Below are 20134 nucleotides of genomic sequence, written 5' to 3' on the forward strand. Positions count from 1 at the left end.
CGTAGATAAGTCAATAGTTTAGCTGGAAGACTTGTGTATATCTGGTGCTCCCATTTATGGAACACTCAGTATAGAAGGAAGCCAAATATATTTTTGTGGGCACAGTTGTGCTAATACAAAACACTTAGTTGGTCTCTTTTCGCATGAACCACATCCCTCGAAAGTTTCACTGAACTTGGAACGCATCGACCTAAGAACACAGTAATCCCTTCCTCATAAATTAAAGGGGCACTAAAGGCAAACATTGAATCAATGTAGATTGCTCGATTCCCTTTCCAGAAACATCAGAGCGTTCATTTCATGCAAAGAAGTGAGCTAGTTGCAGAGGAAATTCACACTGAAGGGGCAACACCATAATTCCACTAGTAAGATCGCTTGAAGTGAATGATGTTCCTATCAAGCTGCATTGGTGATACTATATAGGTCATGTTCAGCCAGGTAGTACAGCCTGCTCTTTGTCGGAGGCTTATAGCAGAAAGAAGCTGCCACACTCCCAAAAAAATCACTGACAGATAAGTGAGAAGTGGTAGCATCAATGAGTTCTTGTGTAGAAAAATTCCATAAAATTGACCTCTGCACTTTAACGCATCTTTAAGTGCAACATGATTATTTGTTTTATTAGTGGGTCACTACAATTTACTTATTATAAGTGAGACGTGTTACGTTATGGGAGCTGGTACCATATTTTCACAGTAGTAGCACCAATCCTGTCCCAAGTACAGTGAAGACCGCTTATAACGTAAGTCGCCGGAGTCGCGAATATCTGCACTATAACCAAATTAAAGATTTTCAAGCCCTGCACGTATGCAAAACATGTAGACCAAGCATGTAGACACGCTTTGTACTGTCACGCGCACATCGCGATTACGTTTTCACCAGTGAACTGGCGAAAACATAATTGCGATGTAGCCGGTGCTCTTCAAGCTCGACAGCTGTACACCGAATCAAAACAAAACAACTGTTTCCCGCAACCTCTGCGAAACATACCGAGACCACTATCGACACGATTATGAACGGCGACTTTGCGGTGCTGAAGGCACGCGCCCGACGCATGCACCTAGTCTGGACGAATTAACTACCATTCGCTGCAACAACTGCAGTTGAAACCGCAGTCGCTATCTATGTAATCATCGATGGCGACTACGCAGTTTATTAGGCACGCGGCCGACGCGCGTACCGAGTAAAAACGAAACGCCGCTGCGGAGAAACCCGCGGCCGCTATCGACGCGATCGTGGATGGCGACTACGCAGTTACGAAAGCCCGCGGCCAACACGGTGTTATGCGCGGCGTTAAATGCAAGGATACAGGCTTTAAAGACACAAATAGGCTCGAAGCGTTCCGGTGTTGCTGTCATTCACATACGATTTCAACTGATGGCTGTGGCGATGCGAACTCCGCCGCTTCGTTTCGGTTGGACGCTAGCGCCGTTCTTGTTCTTTTGCGTCGCACATTTGCGGCGCTCCTCGCTCACCGAGCTCTGAAAGCAGTTTGAATTAACCGATGTGCGGCCAAATAAGTCCGAATTAACGAGAGTTTGATTGCATTGAATAATGCATACGCCGGCCGGGAGCACGCACCTTGTTGAGAAGCGTGCTCGCTGCCACCCTTGTCGGCGAGATTTTTCCCGCGGAAGCCGCATTATAACCAATATTTCTTCTCACGCGGCTGCACTGTAAGCAGTATGCGTATACATGGAGTTCTATGGGACGGTAAACGGGAGTCGGAAAAGGCCGCGTTGTAGCCAGTTCTGCACTATAAACGGTTACGTTATAAGTGGTCTACACTGTATATGTAATTTTCTGACTTACAGAGATACCATTCCCACTAAGGATGATGCTTTGGACACAGTGAAATTCTAATTAATAACTTTAGCTTGACTTAATATCTGCACTTATTCTCCCTTTAATGCTGAAAAAAAAATTAGCATACATAAGAATATGCTGGCAGGCTAGTTGGTTTGACATGGTTACATATGTTATACAGCACATATCAACAATGAACGATGGAAGAGAAGACACCAGGACACATGCTGGTCCTGTGTTGTCCTCATTCGTCCACTACTGGTACACACTGTATAACTAGGGTTCAGTGTTTTCAGTTTCAACCAATAAAGACCAAAAAAGATACACCAAATTTTTTTCACTAATTCGGTTTTAACCGAAAAGGGTCAAATTGACCAGAGAAATGTATTCTTTTCATCCCTTTATACTAGTAACATCTCCATATGGCAATGTGCCCTTGCCATAGACTGCTTCTCAAAAACTTTGTTATTCTGAATATTGGGTGCAAATGCACACTTGAAGAACAAGATGTGCAGTCATACAGTACCTTTCAGTGTCAATAAGTCAGTGAATTGAATATTCATGTAGGGAAAAAAACAGTAAGGGCAATGCGCAAAATTATCCACTGAAAGAAAGCCGTTGAAGGTTCATCCAAAAAAATATATTCACCAAGAAAACCCCAAATTTTCTGGTGGAAATAAACACCGAAAAAAGTATACAGATTTTTGAAAAAATGAAAACTGAATACGCTGGACCCTATGCATAACAAACGTAATCAACACATCAATTCTTACACATTCAAGGTGAGTGAGATGGATCTACATGTTATTCCGATAGACACTGCCACACCAAAAAAGCTCACACGAAACTGCACTATCCTGCCAGTATCTGTACTGCTGTATACCAATTTGAAGTTCCAAGGCAGTTGTAACACTATCTTAAAAAAGCTTACTGATCATGCACATTGTACAGCCACGTAACTCTGGCCATACAGATACTGTATATGTGGGCAAAAGCATGGTAGTTAACATATGGCTTACTAATGAGAAAATTCAAAGCACACTTTGACACATTTCCTATTTGGTCATGATGCAACTTGTAGTTGTGACACTAGGCCCATCATTTTTCTTATTCATTGTGAGCTGCTTCCATATTTCAGTGGATCACGCTTTATCTGTGTACGAGTCCTGAATACACTTTTTCTTATGAGCACTTAGTTCATCGTATTTTTCAGTGACAGTCATATTTCACTGCTCTTTAATTTAGGTTGCTTCACCATTCTGTAGAATACATCACAAGGTTAACCCTTATTAGATAATTAATTCTGCAGTTAAATAAAAAAGCAGTCAATTTCCTGTATGCTTTCCTTAGTTGCACTGCCTGTTGGCTTCACAAGGTTGTTACTAAAAATTGAGCCCCTTAGTTTTTCTCATTATTCTTGATCATGTTATGCTGTGACCTATCTCATCGCGACCAACATGACCCGCCGCCGTGGCTTAGCAGCTATGGTGCTGCGCTGCTAAGCACGAGGTTGCAGGATCAAATCCCGACCGCGGCGGTTGCATTTAGAGGGGGCGAAACGCAAGAATGCATGTGCCCCATGCATTTGGGGCATGCTAAAGATCCCCTGGTGTCAAAATTAATCCAGAGTCCCCCTCTACGGCGTGCCTCATAATCAAATCGTGGTTTAGGCACATAAAACCCCAGAATTAAATTCAATTAAGACCAACATGATATGCCCAAGGTCCCTTAATCTCGCAAGACAAGTGATGGCTTCCATGAACTTTTCATAGCAAGCCTTAGATCAACACACACATTATGATGGTAAAAGAAAGCAAGTCACAATACTTAAAACTGCAAGTTCTGAATTCAAACAGCAATCATAATGCACCACTTTATTTTATTGTGTAACGTTAGATTATAAAATGCCAAGTATAATGAAAGAAAAAAAGGTTATTCATAAAAACACTCGCAAGCTCATCTTAATGCGGTAAACAGAAATTTACATAACTCACCTCTGGAGCTTCCCCTATAATCCAACGACAATCAGGTGTAAAGCTTTCAGGGCAATTGTAAAGTCTGTCCACTTTCACGTTTCCCAGGTTCGGAAAACGGAAAAGAATTTCCTTCAACAGGACATCTTTCATAGACAAAGCAAGAAAACAAAACTTTCAGCTTTTTCTGGAATCTCACCAAGCATATAATTTTAAAATAATTTAATCCTTGCAAATAAAGCAGACACTGCTTAAAAACAAGCTTTTGGAGGACTCATTTGATTTTAATGGAAATCGCAAGGCAGGTTAGACCTATTAAGATATCATGTAAGCGAACTACCGTATATACTTGAGTAAGAGCCATATTCATGTAAGGGCCACACCTCCTAGCTTGGTGGCCCAAAATTTGTGAAAAATAGAAAGTGTCAAACAAACAGTTGTGTATCATGTACAGTGCAGCGATTGCGATTGGTACAGCTACCAGATGGTAGCACGAGATAGCACGACTGCCTGCAATGGAAAGAAAACGCCGAACAGTGTACAATGCTACAGATGCCAGATAGCGTGCCGGTATGATGGCAGAAATTAAGTTATATGTGGACTGAAAATTGAAATGCAAATGGCATACCTGTGTATGGGCCACGCACTGCGAAAATTGTGAAAAAAAGTGCAGCCTTTATACGAGTATATACGGTATTCAAGCTATGCACTTCTCAAATCAAAAGCAAATGTGTGTGAAGCACAACTATCATTTCAGTTATAAAATAAAATGATAATGATGTGTTCCAGCATCTAGATCATGATTCCTTGAACACTTCAATGTCGGTTCTGAGAAAAGCACCTAAAAGCATCACCAACCATTACTCTATGCATAAAATTAAAACCAGGAGCTTAATTTGTGCTGTAGGCTCCTTGAGATTTCATATATGTATGTATTTACACTTGTCCACAAACACAAAATTTGTGAAAAAGAAAAACAAATTTCTTCATGGATTTAATGCACTGCCTTGAATTAAAGGAGCCACTGCCAAATGTAACTAGATTATGCAATCAGTTTTCAAACAGGCGAAGTTTGAAGCCTGTGGACTCCACGATGGCTCACTGCAAACTCAAATTTGTTAACAAGCGAATTTTCTGCACAACATATATACCAAGATCAAGTCATGCGTGATAAGTGCCGGCATGCCTGGGATGTGTGTCTCATGAAATGTAGGCTGTAAATATTGCCTGGAGAAGTACTGAGCATGAAGATTAATTGTAAGCTTGGGTCAGTGAATGGTCATATCAAAATGGCAAGAAGGCATAAGAGCGAAGAGCTTACAGAACTGATCCCAGTCTTCTGGAAGTGTTCCCAATTCTCCAGATGGAAGGATGCTGAGATCAGCTGGCTTACTTTGAGGTTCAAAGCCCCCAGCAAGATATGCTCCTTCATGTGCTCTTAAGTAGAAGTGGCCATCACAGTCGTGAATCACTGCATAAGCACAAGATGCAAAGACATTTAACACTAGAAGAATCACCATCATAAACTTTTGGCTTCCACTAGACTACTGAAAGGCTGCTCAGGATTCCCAGACTTCAGCAAAGCTCGCAACACTTATGCCATTTAAAAAATGTGTGCATCCTTTTCAGCAAAACAATTACACTGCAAAAAAAATGTTTGAGAACAAATGTTGTGCTCCTACTCTTTGCTTTATTAAATCCTATACAAAGAGTTTATCTCTTTCAAGAATCAATGAAATTATTTAAAGAACATAAGGGTAAGAATAAAGGGAATAGAGGGGCTCAATTTTTAGTTAGTTACAACCACATGGAGCCAACATACAATAAAGACAAAAAAGCACAGGGGAAATTAACAGCTCATATTAATTGAAACGTAGAAACAATAAGAAAAAGAGAATTGAAAGAGGATGAAAAGACAACTTGCCCCAGGTGGGAGCCAAACCTACATCTTCCGCATTACATGTGCATAGCACATGCATCACGTAGGGAGGTTCTTGACTTTGGCAGCCTCGATGTCAATGGGTAGCATATGAGGGCATTATTGTCCAGTTTTCTGCTCCTGCCTGGCAGTAGCTGTTCCACATCTGCCACCATGGTCATGAGTGGTGGTGGCTAACACTCCCAGGGCTAGATGTAGTACACACACACAAATTCCCAAGAAAGTGGACGGGAGGATGGCCACCACAGCAGCTCAATGATAAAGCACCATACGCAAAATGCGGAAGATGTGGGTTCAGCTCCTATCAGAGGCAATTTGTTGTTACGTTCACTTTCATTTCCATTTTCTCTATTACTTCTACATTACAAATGAAAAGAACAATGAATTCCCTCTATGCTTTCCTTGTCTTCATCGTCTAAAAATCAAGCCTCTTGGTTGTTTTTATTCTCACCCTTGTGTTCTTTGAAGAAATACTGACATGACATTCTTCACTTCTCACTTTCTCGCACAAAATCAAGGTCCTGGACCTTGAAACCCTAGAAAAATTACTGGCAAGCCTCGGAGCACATAAAATAATTTACTATGATAGCTTTTCTATGAACAAGTTTTGGTTTTGTTTCTCAGGAGGTGTATTTGTAATGACGTCATGAAATTCTTGAAAAAGACACAGTCCTTGTACGAGATGAATAGCAAAACCATATAGCAGAAGCAGAAAATATATGCAGAAAATAGCAGAAAATATATGGTCAGAATTGTCGGAATAGGCCCTAAACTTGTATCATGGATAAAACTGTACCTTTCAAATCATAGCCAACAGTCATATGTCGATATCAACAATGATGCATCGGAACATTTGGAAGTTCTCTTGGGCAAGAGTTCTCAGCTGGTCAAGTTGATTCCACATGGCAAACAGTGAATCTGCCCTGTTCATGTATCTCTTGTCCCATCATCTGTGCCATATGCCATGTTTTATCTAGGTGTTCTACAGGAGTCTATGTTTGGCCCTACCCCGTTTATGATGTGTTTATTATATCCAATTTCAAGTTGAACCAGGCATAACAATAAGGCAGTTCGCAAATGACTGTATCTTCTACAGTACAGTACACAATGTGAAATGAAAATACACCAATTCTCCGTAGCGATTTTAGATCAATTCTCAAATTTAGTGCTACATTTGAGAATTCATCTGAAATTGCTATTAGTATTGTCTGGTAATCAGATGCAATCAAAAACAAGGCCCTTCACTTTATTTATTCTATTCAAAGTATTTGTGGAAAGATGCTTGCTCTGTCCAGTCATTTGAGAATGTTCAAACAAGTTTAAGCCACCGAACATTGGTTTTTTAAAAATGCTATAATAACTTCTTAATTATGACTGTATCACAATCAACAAGGGCAACAACCTCAAGCCACCATATCAGCACTCGTCCAAAACAAACCACGGTAAGTGTATTAGGCCAATTCTTTCATGTTGCAACACCTTCAAGTACACTTCCTGTCGTCTATGTCTATTTGGAACAAGCTGCCACCTGACTACATGACTGTTAAATCCGTAGACACAATTGTCACAAAGAGTAATTCGGTAATGAGTGTGAAAGAGATGCATGAAACACAGTTGTACTACATTCAACTGTGACGAGACTGACAGAATTTGTCAAAGTAACCAGTGGGTCGAATTTAAAGAAGAGGCAGAAAAAAATGTCCAAACACTGCTCTTTATTAGGTCAATATTTATCCAGTTCTAATGTGCCCCCAAATCTAACACGCACCCAGCTTTTATGAGTTCAATGTTGGAAAATAATGTGCATCCAAATCTAACACATATATATATATATATATATATATATATATTTTTTTTTTTAAGTTTACTTAAATTGAATTCTGAGGTTATTTGTGCCAAAACTAGTCTGATTATGAGGCACACCATAGCGAGGGCCTCCGGATTAATTTTGACCACCTGGGACTTTTTAAGGTGCACCCAATGCACAGTACACAGGCTTTTTTGCATTTCTCCCTATCGAAATGTGGCCACCTCGACCAAGGCCGGTACAAAGTAAAACTATTCCCAATCAGTTTTTATTCCAAATCGGCCATTAGCCCTCCATGATAGGTCAAAATGGCTGCAGCTCTGCCTATCCCGATCTGTTTTTATTCCAAATCGACCATTAGCAGAGCTGGAGCCTTTTTAACCTATCACGGAGGGCTAATGGCCGATTTGGAATAAAAAGAGATTGGAATAGTTTTACGTTATACCAGCCCAGGATTCGATCCTGTGCTTCTGGACTTAACAGCGCAACACCAAAGCCACTATGCCACCATGCCACCACGGTGGATTTAAAGGGACCCTCAACCACTTTTTATTGAAGTCGAGAAATGTATTTGAAGTTAAAAAAGAGTATTTCAAAAATACTTTGCCACAAAAATTACTTGAATGCATTAAGCAGAAGTGGAGTTATTTGCAATCAAAGATAGCCTATGATCTCCACAGTTCAAATTTGATTTTGGATGTTCACAGAGTTGCCACTACTTCCGATTTTGACGCCTACGACGCACCAAACTCGAAGGCTATCCCACAACTTATGGTGGAGTTCACGGTGTCTCATCCCTTGTGTACTAGATAGCTACGTGCGGCTTTCTCACACCGAGTGGCAAGTAGCACATTTCCTTTCACCACTTATCTCTACAGCAATTACACAACTTCTGAGGGTAGAACAAAATGTCGTCTTTATGGTTGCTCATAAGGAGCTTCGACCATGATGGCGACACACCTCGAAGGTGTGCAACTCGGGAAACAGACAACTTGTTCCATTCAGATGTTGGCGCTCGGGCAGGCTTGCCTCGCACCTGGAGCCACGTCACCCACAGAGACCACTCAGAGCTTACGGTTGTCCTCAGCGAGCCACAGTGAGCTCAGCGAGGTTTTACAGTGAGCAGGCTCGTCGCAGCACCCCGCAGTAGCCGCGGTATCTACTTTACGTAGCAGATACAGCTACATGCAACTGTAGTGCGCTTGCTACGCGCACGACAGGGCTGCAGTGCGCGCTCGAGCTCATGTGCTCCAGGCTGCCGTGCTATATGGTGTAGACTGGCTTTTTCCTGCACTAGCTTGCCTGATGGATAGTAGCCACATCCAAACTGCACATTTCAAAGCGCTGTCAATAGCTCAATACAAAGCGATGCCTGTTAAAGCATCTAGTCAGAAGCTGCCAGGAGTGAGTGCACACTGTAAAGCGCATGTGTGGTCTGACCTTAAGTTTCGCTTGTGAGCTCCACGCGCTGCCCACAACTGCAAGATTTGCTTGAGATGTTCACAGCAGTGTATGATATCTGCAGACTCTGTTTTTTCACCAAGCCAGAGGGATGGTTCAGGACTTCTTTAAAGTTGCATGCCTCCAATTGGGACAAAATATAAAACCTACAGGGTATACCTTGACTGAATGAAAATTTATTTACACTTAATGTCCATCGTCGTCACTTTCACAACTCATTATCACAACGTGTCATCCTCAGTGCTGCAGTTCAGTGCATTTGACATTCCACATTTCTTTAATGACTCTGCAAACATCACAAACAGGATGGTGGCCCCCACCTAGGCTAACCACTTTGTCAGTTTGGCAACACAAGACTCCAAGATGCAGAAAAAACATGATACAGCTCCATTATGCTAGCCGAGCACGTAAGATACCTTCCTTTTCAATCAGCTCTCAAAATTAAAGCAGCGCATTGGTCATGACCAATCAATGGCATTGGCGATGATGCTGGCTCTGACAGTAGGCTGTTGCCAATGCCGTGAACACCACTTCAGCTTCATATCCGATTGTAACACACAGGCGTTATTCAGAACCATTTCAAGGTGTTTGTTAGAATTTGGCAAATACGATAATCATTCATATTAGCTGCCATTTTCTGGAACTGAAACTCTGCTGAGTGCAGGCTGAAAACTGGCATTTTTGGTGGGAGATGCATTCACAGTCCCTTAGTGCAGCCAAGACCAACGTTGCAGCCATCGGGGTCCCGAGTGGGGTCATCACTGGAGCCAGGCACATACATATTGACCATTCAAGTTCCGAGTTACCCAGTGAAGGACAATTTTAAGATTGAAATAAAAAGTCTTGGCTCATTGAAATGTATGCTGTCCCGGTCAAGTTCCGAGTTGTCCCGTGAGGGCCAATTTCAAGATCGAATTAACAAGTCTTGGCCCATAGAAATGTATGGGCAGCGGCCAGGACCTTTGGTTTGGATCAAATTAACATAAAAATCAAGTTCACCAGAGTTAAATTTAAATTAATGGAAGGCTACTGTATTCTAAGCTGTGGGTCTGTTTGTTGCCTTTCGAGCTTTCTTGTTTTATGTTCCTATTGTCCTTTTAATATTACATTTGTTTTTAGCCACATATGTTTTCATTTCCATCCTGATTTTGTTGAAGCTGTAGCATGCTGTCTCACTATTCAATAGTACTGATAATTAGATTTTGATTTTCATCTCTGATTTGTTACATGCCCTGACTCTATAGTGTCCTGGCTGTACACTTTGCTCTTCACTCCTGTAAGAGCCTGATAGCGGCCACAGTATAAATAAATAAAAATTAAAATCACCTGTTAAAAAACATGGCCTTTAGAACATAATGTTTGGAAACATAATATGGCATTATTCAATGCAGAAAAGCAATTATCTACAAAATTTTATAAATGTATAACTGCCACATGCAGGTTACCTAAGAACCACCAGTAGGGCAAGTTCAATGCTGATCAGCTGGTCCCTGTATGTGTTGATCCATTAATGCTACGCTGTAGCTAGACCACGGCATCATCTTGCATTATGTTATTTCAATGCATCACTCCACCAAGATAGTTAAAGCAGTTTTGTAAATTAGTCTGGTAGCAAAGACGCTCAAAGGCACTGGAATGATATTGTATTGTTTAAAAAACCTGCCTGTTTAGCCAGGAACAATGCATCAGAGGATTATGTCTTGGCATGACACTTACCAGGCATGTCAGGATCCATGCCTTCCACAGGTAAGGTGTGGAGGAAATGGTGCTCACATGGATACAGAGGAACCTTCACTTCAGGGGTGCTCATTTTGCCAAGGTGTCGGCCAAACTATTGCAAAATACAAGTGCATACAACAACATACAGTTATCCATATTCTGTGCTAAACCAATGCTATGTATGATGTACACTAACCCACTTTTTTAAAGCAAGGAATGCTTACTAGTGGCGTTAACAAGGCTTCAACCAAGTTCACACAGTCTCAGAATTCTCACAGAGCCTTGCCAATATCATATAGTAATCTCGCCAAAAACAGAGTGCAGGCTATCAGAACAAAGACGGTCCCTAATCTCTAAGCCATCAAATAAAAATGCAAGCACACAAGATAGCCTATGCCTAACAGTTGAGCTAGAAGTCAAGTCCTCGAATTCAAAAAGCTAACAAAGTAACAAAGCTAAGGAAAGAAAATTCTGCCCCAACAGGTCAAAGCTGCATTCAAGCTCTCAACTTTTCAATCTGAAGGTCCTTGCTCTACTGACTAAGCGATCAACTCAACAATGCCAGCACATGCTCATATCAACTGTGTCTGCTACTTGTAAAGTACAAGAAGCATGTCGGAGAATGAAGTGCTCAGACAACAAATATACGTGACAATTTATACCAATACAATTATCATCAGTGACAAAGACAGCGGTAATAATATGTAAAGTAGAAGGTAAACCCCGACACATGGCAAAAGAAAGTACTATATATTCCATGGACCACAGTGACAAAGGGAACAATGATTGCAATGAGTACACAATTGACATCAACAGTGATGGAGCTTTAGAAGCAGGAGAAATTGCAGTTTGGAGCAGAAATATATGCTGCTGGAGTAACAAAATTTGCTGTTTGGAGCAAGGAAACAATGCTCTGCATGCAGTTAACGAAAAAAGATGCTGTATGAAATAGTTCTGAAAAATTGTGTTCATTCTGTATTTCACTAAGATGCAAGTTTTTTTTTTTTTTTCTTCAACTTTCTGTTCCATTTTTTATTAATGCATAAGAGGCCCCCCCCCCTCTGGCTACGCCCCTGCAGGAGAGTACTCCATTGAATTAAAGCGTGACCAAGCTAATTTTCTATTTACTTCTTTATAATTGATAATTCATTATATTCATGTTCGTTATATCGAGGTTCAGCTGTTTTACACTTAACAAGAAGCTACTTTTTTTTCTAGAAGGGGTCAATTTAGAGGAGTACAGGTATTGACACAAAAATTTTGTGTAACACTTTTTATGCTTCATTAGACAGCTGCCAACTCCACAATCAGTGTACGGGTCCTAAATTCCTCAAATGTGCAACAAATAATTATTTCTACTTTCATTTAATGTGACCAAGCTCATAATTCACATGACATGAAGCAAGCTGTGGCATGTGTATCGAGCAGGATTGACTGCTACATCACAGAAATAGGAGGTGGTGGTCACATGGTATCACAAATTGTTGATAGATGCAGCGTAAGGCTAAGGCCGTGCAGTGCTTTCAAGCTGCACCACGACCATGTTGCCAAAAGCCAGGCATGCCTGCCACATAAGCCATTCGCTCCTCCTTCACTCTGCGCTTCTCTACATTCAACAAGGGATCAACCTGGCCCTCTGCTGTTGGTTCTCTCGAAACACGCAGCATAACCCCCCCCCCCCCCCCCTCTCATCTTCTCTTCTCTATTATTCCATCAAGTACCCAACTTAACTTTCGGGAAGATGGTCACTATGAATGTGGCCAGCGAGCATTCCACCAGGCTGATTTACATGCATGGCAGTGGTTTCTGGTACTACGTGATCCCCACCTCCAATTTCCATGATGTAACGAGGACGACTCCTCAACACGCCCGAGGCTGGACTGCATTTGGCATGTGTTTTGAGCTAGCCAAATTAAACAATGATGTAATTAATTATTTATTTCCAATTTTGGGAATTAAATCCCCATATTGTCGTTATGTAGTGGGCAGCTATCTAATTAAAGCAAAAAAGTGGCACAAAGTTTTGCATCAGTATTCCTTGAAAGTACTTCAGTTGCAGAGTACCTTGTCTAAGAGTTAACTATGTGTTCAGCCACACAGACAGTGAATAAAAGCTGACGACTGATAAAAGTACTTACATATCCAGCTGAGTTTACAAAATATTCACAGCGTATAGATCCCCAGTTTGTTTCCACATCATGCATATTGAGGTGGCCATGTGCAGTAACTTTTTCAACTGAGCAACCTTCCATAATTTTAATGCCTGCAACAAAAGAAAAGGCAGGGAAGTTAGCCATTAGAGAAAATTATTGGAATTGAAAAGAGCTAACTCCTATTGAAAAGGTCACTACTCTTTTGTACAAGTACTAGAAAAGTTTATGCATCCAGCATTCCCCATGTTTCCTGTGTCCTCCCTAACTTAGCAGCACAAAAAACATTTTTGTATTATGTTCAACCAATAAACCTTAAGTCAAACTATCCTCAGTCAGAAAAGTCTGTAAAATTTTTTCAACATATGAAGCTTACTTCAGTAGCTAGTTAGTGTGACATATACAGATACGTGCATATTTCACTTAAAGTGTTCGAAAAAAAGATTTTGCGCTTACCATTGCACTCTTCTTGCTCAAATTTTGAAGAAAGATCGCATTTTGTAGTCCATGTCGTTTACTATAACACTTGGCATATTTGATTGCCTGTGTTCTAAGAAAAAAAGTTCAAATTTGCCTGTGTTTATGGCGACGCAAGCTTCTACCGTTACGGCACAAGCATAAACTTGTGGCACCGCCTGCCGGCAGCTGCAGAAAGCAGCTGGTGAGGAAGGGTTGCCGTGTGTTGCTCCCTCATCTGGAACACACGGCAGGCCTCCCTGAAATGCTGCATTCAGCAGCTGCCGGCAGACGGCGTTACAAATTTATGGTTGCACCATCATGGCAGCAGCCCACATCCCCATAAACACAGGCAAATTTGCACTTTTTTCTAAAACCAGGCAATTAACTGTGCCAAGTGTTACACTAAACGACGTAGACTCCAAAATGCAATCTTTCTGCAATATTTGAGCAAGAACAGTGCAGCGGTCAGTGCAAAATCTTTTTTTGAACAGGCTAAGCAAAATATGCACATCCCTGTGCAATGCCCACAGTCTATCCCAGGAGCATAACTCAATCAAAACAGTAAGCCTGAGTTGTCCTCGTGAGTAGTATGATCCAATGTGGCAACGTCATTACAAAGCAGAAGCATTCATTAATATGCTTTAGCTTGCAATAGAGTGCAAAAAGCACGTGCTTGCAAACACATGTGCTTACAAACACATGTAAGTGTCACACACAAGAGACGTAATACTGAGAAGCAGGTAATATGGACACCTGGGGGTGCATGCACCGATGTGTAGACAAAACATAGTGTAATACTCAGTCACAGCAATAAATAATACTTTAAATGTAACTTATTGTACCTTATGTCACACTTTTGTATCCCAATACCTACCCCTTAACATCTCATTGTACTTCTGAGCCTTCTATCACTCTCTGAATGTGCCCGTGTGTTAATTATATCAGCAGCAAGAAAAAAAAAATGTACTAAATTTGTGAAAACTTGAAAATTCCTTCCATTATCAAAATTATGCTGGTCTTCTGCTACCATGCATGCACATGAATAAAGAGGTATTGTTATTTGATGAAAGGATACCAAATTCAAGCTGCCTGCATTCCATTAACCCTTTGAGGGTCGAATTTTTTGGCCAAATGCAACCCCCAGGGTCGATTTTTTTTTATTACTGATTTAAATTCTTCGAAAGAACCTATTTCGAAAAAATATGGTCGCAATTTTTTTAAAGTGACAGTAAAGTGAGGAAAAAATTGTTTGTGTTGTAAAATATACACTGTTTATTCATGAATAAGTTCACTGAAAAATGGTTGTGTGCACGTCCGGAAACTGAAACAAGTGAGAAGCCTTTGTCTTATCACCAACAAGGTGCGACAGAGCTTTTGTGGTCTCCAAAAAAGGAAACGCAAAAACGGTAGCATCGTTTGTGTATGTACGCGCCTGCCTGGGAACAGGTGTAACCGCGCCGCGGTGGGCGATAAACGATCGAGTAAAAAGCGGTCACCCTTTGAGAGATTTGAAACCAGATAGCCATCAGTTTAGCGCGTGCAACGAGCGGGATCCGCCGCAGGAGAAAACCGTAACTTGCCGCAGGTGCCGTGCGTGTGCGCGCCCGGATGCGCAAGCGATAGCTGACGCGCCGTTGCCATAAAAAAAAAAACATGGAGAGGCATTGGTGCAAGTAAATAATTCCACGTGTTTCCGTCGAGTGGCAGCACATGCCAAGCGAAAGAAATGATCGAAAGAGGCGCGCTTTTTTAATTTACAAGCGATACCGTACATGTATGCCATTGACCATTTTGAGGGTGTTCGCGGCGGCCGTACATGTACGGTATTGACCCTGGAAGGGTTAATACTGATGCTGGTGCAAAAAGCCAAAGTCACCTTCAGTTCAGCTGAAGCTCAAGCCAGGCCTACCGCTGATAACTAATGACATTGCCAACTGGGGGATATTTTGCAAGTGTCCACTAAGTGGACTGTCCATTTCAACACGTGCTGAAAAGTCAGAGCTTGAGAGTTGGCAGTGACGATTGGCGCCTGCCATACCAGCTTTGAGCTCTATCCAATCAGTATGCGCTGAAATGGACAGTCCACTTAGTGGACACTTCCAGAATACCCCCTCTGGAAAGAATGACCTGCTAAGCAGGAGTGGGTCAAAAGCCTTAAATTATCTGCATAAATTTTGTGTAATAGTTTTTGGTATGTATGTGCAATTAATATTCGAACAAGGAAACCAGAAAGTTGTTCTTGAAACATTGAAACCGCACCCATCTCAGATGCTTGTTCAGCAAGTACTTGGCAGACAAGCGAAGGATCTGCCACACCGTCACCAGGCACCCATAGCGCACCCTGGGAAAGAGACATGGTTTAACAGTTTGGGTAAGTATAGCAAGGCTAACGGCCAAATTCTGAAACCCTTCTTTCCTTGGGGCACTTCCTAACCTTATGTGATGAGCCCTTCATGCTTCCTTACCACAAAGGACGTATGGAGAAAGCAAGTGCATTTTGAAAGCTCCCTTCACCTGTCCTTACAAAAGGAACCCTTTCGTTAGGTAAGAAACGGATTCCATGCGTCTGGGTTCAAGGGCATTCGTCATAAGTCTCAAACGAACGTCTTTAACCATCGGCCAAAACTCACAGCCGTTGTTTTCTTCTCACCTGCCAGCCGGCCACCAAAAAGTAATTGTGTGTACGCAGACGAGCATCATGTGGGCAAGCATTGCCAAGAAGCCCTCGTTCAGTGAAAGGAGAGAGGAAAGGCATTGCCAAGAAGCCTACATTGCGTGCAAAAAGCGAGGAAAGTAAGCATGACGATAGTTTTGGGGCTGCCTTACGGTAAAGGAGCGCCAAGGAAGCCTCCACTAAGGACACCTCAAAAAGGAAGCTTTCAGAATTCATTTTCATTTCATTTCATTGCGGTTAGGCTGCCTTACATCAATTCTGAAAGCTTCCTTTTTGAGGCATCCTTACTGAAGGCTTCCTCAGTGCTAGACCAAGACTAAGCAAACATTGTGGAAATTTCTACATTATTCTGAAATGGCGATGTCTACACATCAACATCTCATTTACAACTCAAAGAACGGGGCATCTCAATGAAATAAAGGCCGTAGCTGCCATATTGATTACAAACACTTTTTAGGTGAAGCTTTTAAAAATGTAGGGCTTTAATTGTTTCAGAACAAGACAACGTTCGTTCCATTTGACAGAAAAATATTGTTAATGTACAGTACACTGAAACAATGTCAAGTCTAGCACAATGACAACATGCATCCTATATCTCTGGCACAGCTGCTAATACTTTAAAATGACTTTCTACTGCAGATTTTGTACTGCTTTACTAAGGCACAGGTACCTCATGTTCATGGTTGATCACATACACAATCTGACAGAACTCACTTTTATGTTAAAAGAATACGATTTCTGCTGGCTAAATAATTAGGATTGCTTTAGTATGTACTTCAAGCACTGTAGAACTAGTGAACAGAAACATGAACTTTCACATCGGCTTGAGATGGTTGCTTAGACCACAAAAGCTCTTTTGTAGCTTATAATAATTAAAATAGTAATTAGAAAAAAATGAATGCCAAATTTAACACCACTGTAATTCCCATCTATTAGGAAACACACATAAGGACTAAGGGAACATTTAAGAACTTGAAGACAGCAACATTTAGAAAGCAACAGAATCTGAAACGGCATATTAGCTAGCATGGAAAACATAAAACTTACCATTTGCATAAGCGATGTCATATAAGCATGCTTTAGTTTAGGACAATGCTTGCCAATAAAAACTTAGTACTTTTGCAGGATAACTTGAACAGCATACATCAGTGACACCAATTAAAACATGCAAAAAAATAAGAACACAAGTTCACTTACTTCTAACAACTCGGTTGTGATATCTGGAGCCTTTGACTGTGCCTCTGCGGGAGACAGCAAATGGCACTCAAGGTTTAGTGACCTAAAACACAGAGAACAAGAACAACATATAGAAGAGTAGCCCATTACAGCATGGCATACCATCTGTAAAAAATGTGACATCAGTAACATAACATCAGTAACAAAACATAACAAAAGTAACAAATGAATGTAGGTTGAGATTTGCAAGAATAATTTTATTCATACACATATTGGAAGCCACATCATTAATTCAACAATGCACACTTCAATATGTCAGTCCAATCATTTGCGTAATACAGTTAATTAAACTAAAACAGGAAAATCCTACTTAGACAGTGAATGCAAGAACATAAAATTTCTCTCAGAGTTACAAGGGATGCCATGCAAAACACCTACAAAAACATAACCTTGCATTCACTTCCTGGCAGCAGTACATCCCATAATGCCACAATGATTAATAATATAACTGCCTTGTGCAACTTCTACCAGCTACATCACTGTTTGCTTGGCATGCAGATTTAATACCACTTGTTGCAGCTGATACAAGAGAAATTTTACAGTGAAAAGTCATCTTGGGCATGGAAATAAGAGAGAACCATTAGTGGTGACCTGTCGATAAGGGCACCAGAAGATCAATAGGCAAGCACCGCTGATGTGGCAGGCACATAGAGCAGGCATCAAGGTGGAAAGGCTAACGAAAAGCAACACACCGCCACCACTGAGGAGCAGACTCATGCCATAGCGACAATATCAATCTCTTACTCGAACACGCTAACCACAGAGCTATCTTGCAACAAACTTGTTGCAGCTGATACAAGAAAAATTTTACAGTGAAAAGTCATCTTGGGCATGGAAATAAGAGAGAACCATTAGTGGTGACCTGTCGATAAGGGCACCAGAAGATCAATAGGCAAGCACCGCTGATGTGGCAGGCACATAGAGCAGGCATCAAGGTGGAAAGGCTAACGAAAAGCAACACACCGCCACCACTGAGGAGCAGACTCATGCCATAGCGACAATATCAATCTCTTACTCGAACACGCTAACCACAGAGCTATCTTGCAACAAGTGCACTTGGTAGTTTCAAGAGGTTTGTAGAAAATTCAACGGCAGACTAGGAGAGCGGTGACATCTGTGCATTTATTTCGGAAGCAACCAACAGCAGGCAATACACTTAAACAGCATAGCTCACATAATATCAAACTAGTAAAATAGGAGTTGCTGTGCGCGATGTAGTAGAAGACAAAAGTGTTGTGGAGCAAAAGAGTAAGAGGGCCAAGGGGAAATTACGACATAAAGCGAATAGTATGAGAGAAGAGAACGCCTACAGGGTATCAAACTGTAACTGAACCACTTACAGTGGAATCTCGAAGATACGATCACGGCTAATACGAATTTCCGGATGATACAAATTTTTCTGTGGTCCCGGCCGAGCCCTATTACTTTTCAACGTGCTAGAGAACGGTTGTTACAAATAGATTTTCGACCCACGTCGGTTGATACGAATAAACGCCGCCCCACCGACTGCCGGGAAAGAGAACAGCGCGCAGTCACGCACTTTCTCCCTTTCTCTTTTGGTGCGGAGGCACGGACGCGGCGCCAGATAGCGCGGAGGCCGCGACTTGGCGCGAAGAGTTTGAAGCAGTGGCGCTTTTTTTGCTTTTCCTTTTGTGCTTTTCCCCAAGCAGGCGTGGGGAAGCGCGGCCACCGCAGCGAGTGAAGGTTCGTGCGATCTATTGCTTCAACGGAAACTAAGCGGCGTAAGCACAGTGCATACAAAGGTCAGAGCCGTGTGGAGATCGCTTTCAAGATACGGTGCGCACGACAACACCGACAGCCGGCACAGGCGCAAAGTACAAGAACGCATTTGTTGGCAGAGTAGAAGCCGCCCCCCCCCCCCTCCCTCCCTCCCGCGCTGCCTTCCCGCTTTGCTCCTTTCGCGTGGGAGATTGCGTCGCCAGTTACCCTTGCGCCCGGTTGCAAGATATGCATTTGGTGCCGCAGCACAGCGTCACCTCCCCCTCCCATGCCCCAACGACCTTTCGCGCGCCAAAGTCGCGTTCGCTCTCCGTGAAGACGCGCTTTCACTCGCACTTACGGCGCGAGGCGACGATTTTATCGCCCTTGGACTCATGCTCCACGTCTCATGCTCCTCCTCCGCATCGCCCTCGTTGATCTCCTCTCCCATCGGTGGGCGCACCTCGTTGAGAAGCGTGCTCGCTAGCGCCCTTGTCGGCGAGATTTTATCGCGGAAGCTGCATTATAACCGGTAGTTCGTCTCACGCGGCTGCACTGTAAGCGGTATGCGTATACATAAAGCTCTATGGGAGTGTAAACGGGAATCGTAAAAGGCCGCGTTGTAGCCAGTTCTGCACTATAAATGGTTACATTATAAGTGGTCTACACTGTAAATGCTCTTTACGTGCGTGTGCCTGAGTGAGTTCACCTCTGTCTCTTTAATTTAGCTAGTTTTAATTGTGTTTCGATAATACGAATTTCGGCTAATACGAATATTTTATTGACACTTCAACCGGATTTCTGCCGTCGGCGTCGCCGTCGCCGTGAGGTTCCGCATAGATAAAATCTTCGCCGCGCGCCGTATGCCCGAGCGGAAGTGTGCGGGGACGCGCGCTATCATGGAGAGCGAACGCACTCAATCTCCCACACGCAAGCAAGGAAGCGGGAAGCCAGCGCCGGAGGGAGTGGGGGGGGCACTTCTGCTCTGCCAACAACCACGCTCGTCGCTCGCCCGCACCGTCTCTTATCTCCACACGGCTCTGACCTTTATGCACTGTGCATTCGCCGCTCAGTTTCTGTTGAAGCGATAGACCGCACGTACCTTCGCCCGCTGCAGCGTATGGGCTTGCTGCCAGCGTTTTGATAGTCGTTGTCTGCAGTCATTCAGTGTGATCTATTCATGTTTGTTTGTGC

The 20134-nt window shown here is 42.4% G+C and overlaps 1 protein-coding gene across 1 annotated transcript in view; it reads right to left on the reverse strand.

The window, feature by feature from the left end:
• LOC119436057 (pyruvate dehydrogenase phosphatase regulatory subunit, mitochondrial-like) overlaps positions 1-20134 on the reverse strand; it is an 86173-nt gene that overhangs the window by 43811 nt on the left and 22228 nt on the right. The window contains exons 5-10 of the mRNA XM_037702800.2: positions 17183-17264; positions 15571-15652; positions 12841-12965; positions 10700-10814; positions 5098-5247; positions 3798-3922 (exon numbers count right to left, since the gene is read on the reverse strand). Of these exons, the coding sequence (XP_037558728.1) occupies positions 3798-3922; positions 5098-5247; positions 10700-10814; positions 12841-12965; positions 15571-15652; positions 17183-17264 (679 nt within the window). The remainder of the gene's footprint in view (positions 1-3797; positions 3923-5097; positions 5248-10699; positions 10815-12840; positions 12966-15570; positions 15653-17182; positions 17265-20134) is intronic.

Source organism: Dermacentor silvarum, chromosome 1 (assembly GCF_013339745.2).
Source record: "Dermacentor silvarum isolate Dsil-2018 chromosome 1, BIME_Dsil_1.4, whole genome shotgun sequence".
Classification (NCBI taxonomy): Eukaryota; Metazoa; Arthropoda; class Arachnida; order Ixodida; family Ixodidae; genus Dermacentor; species Dermacentor silvarum.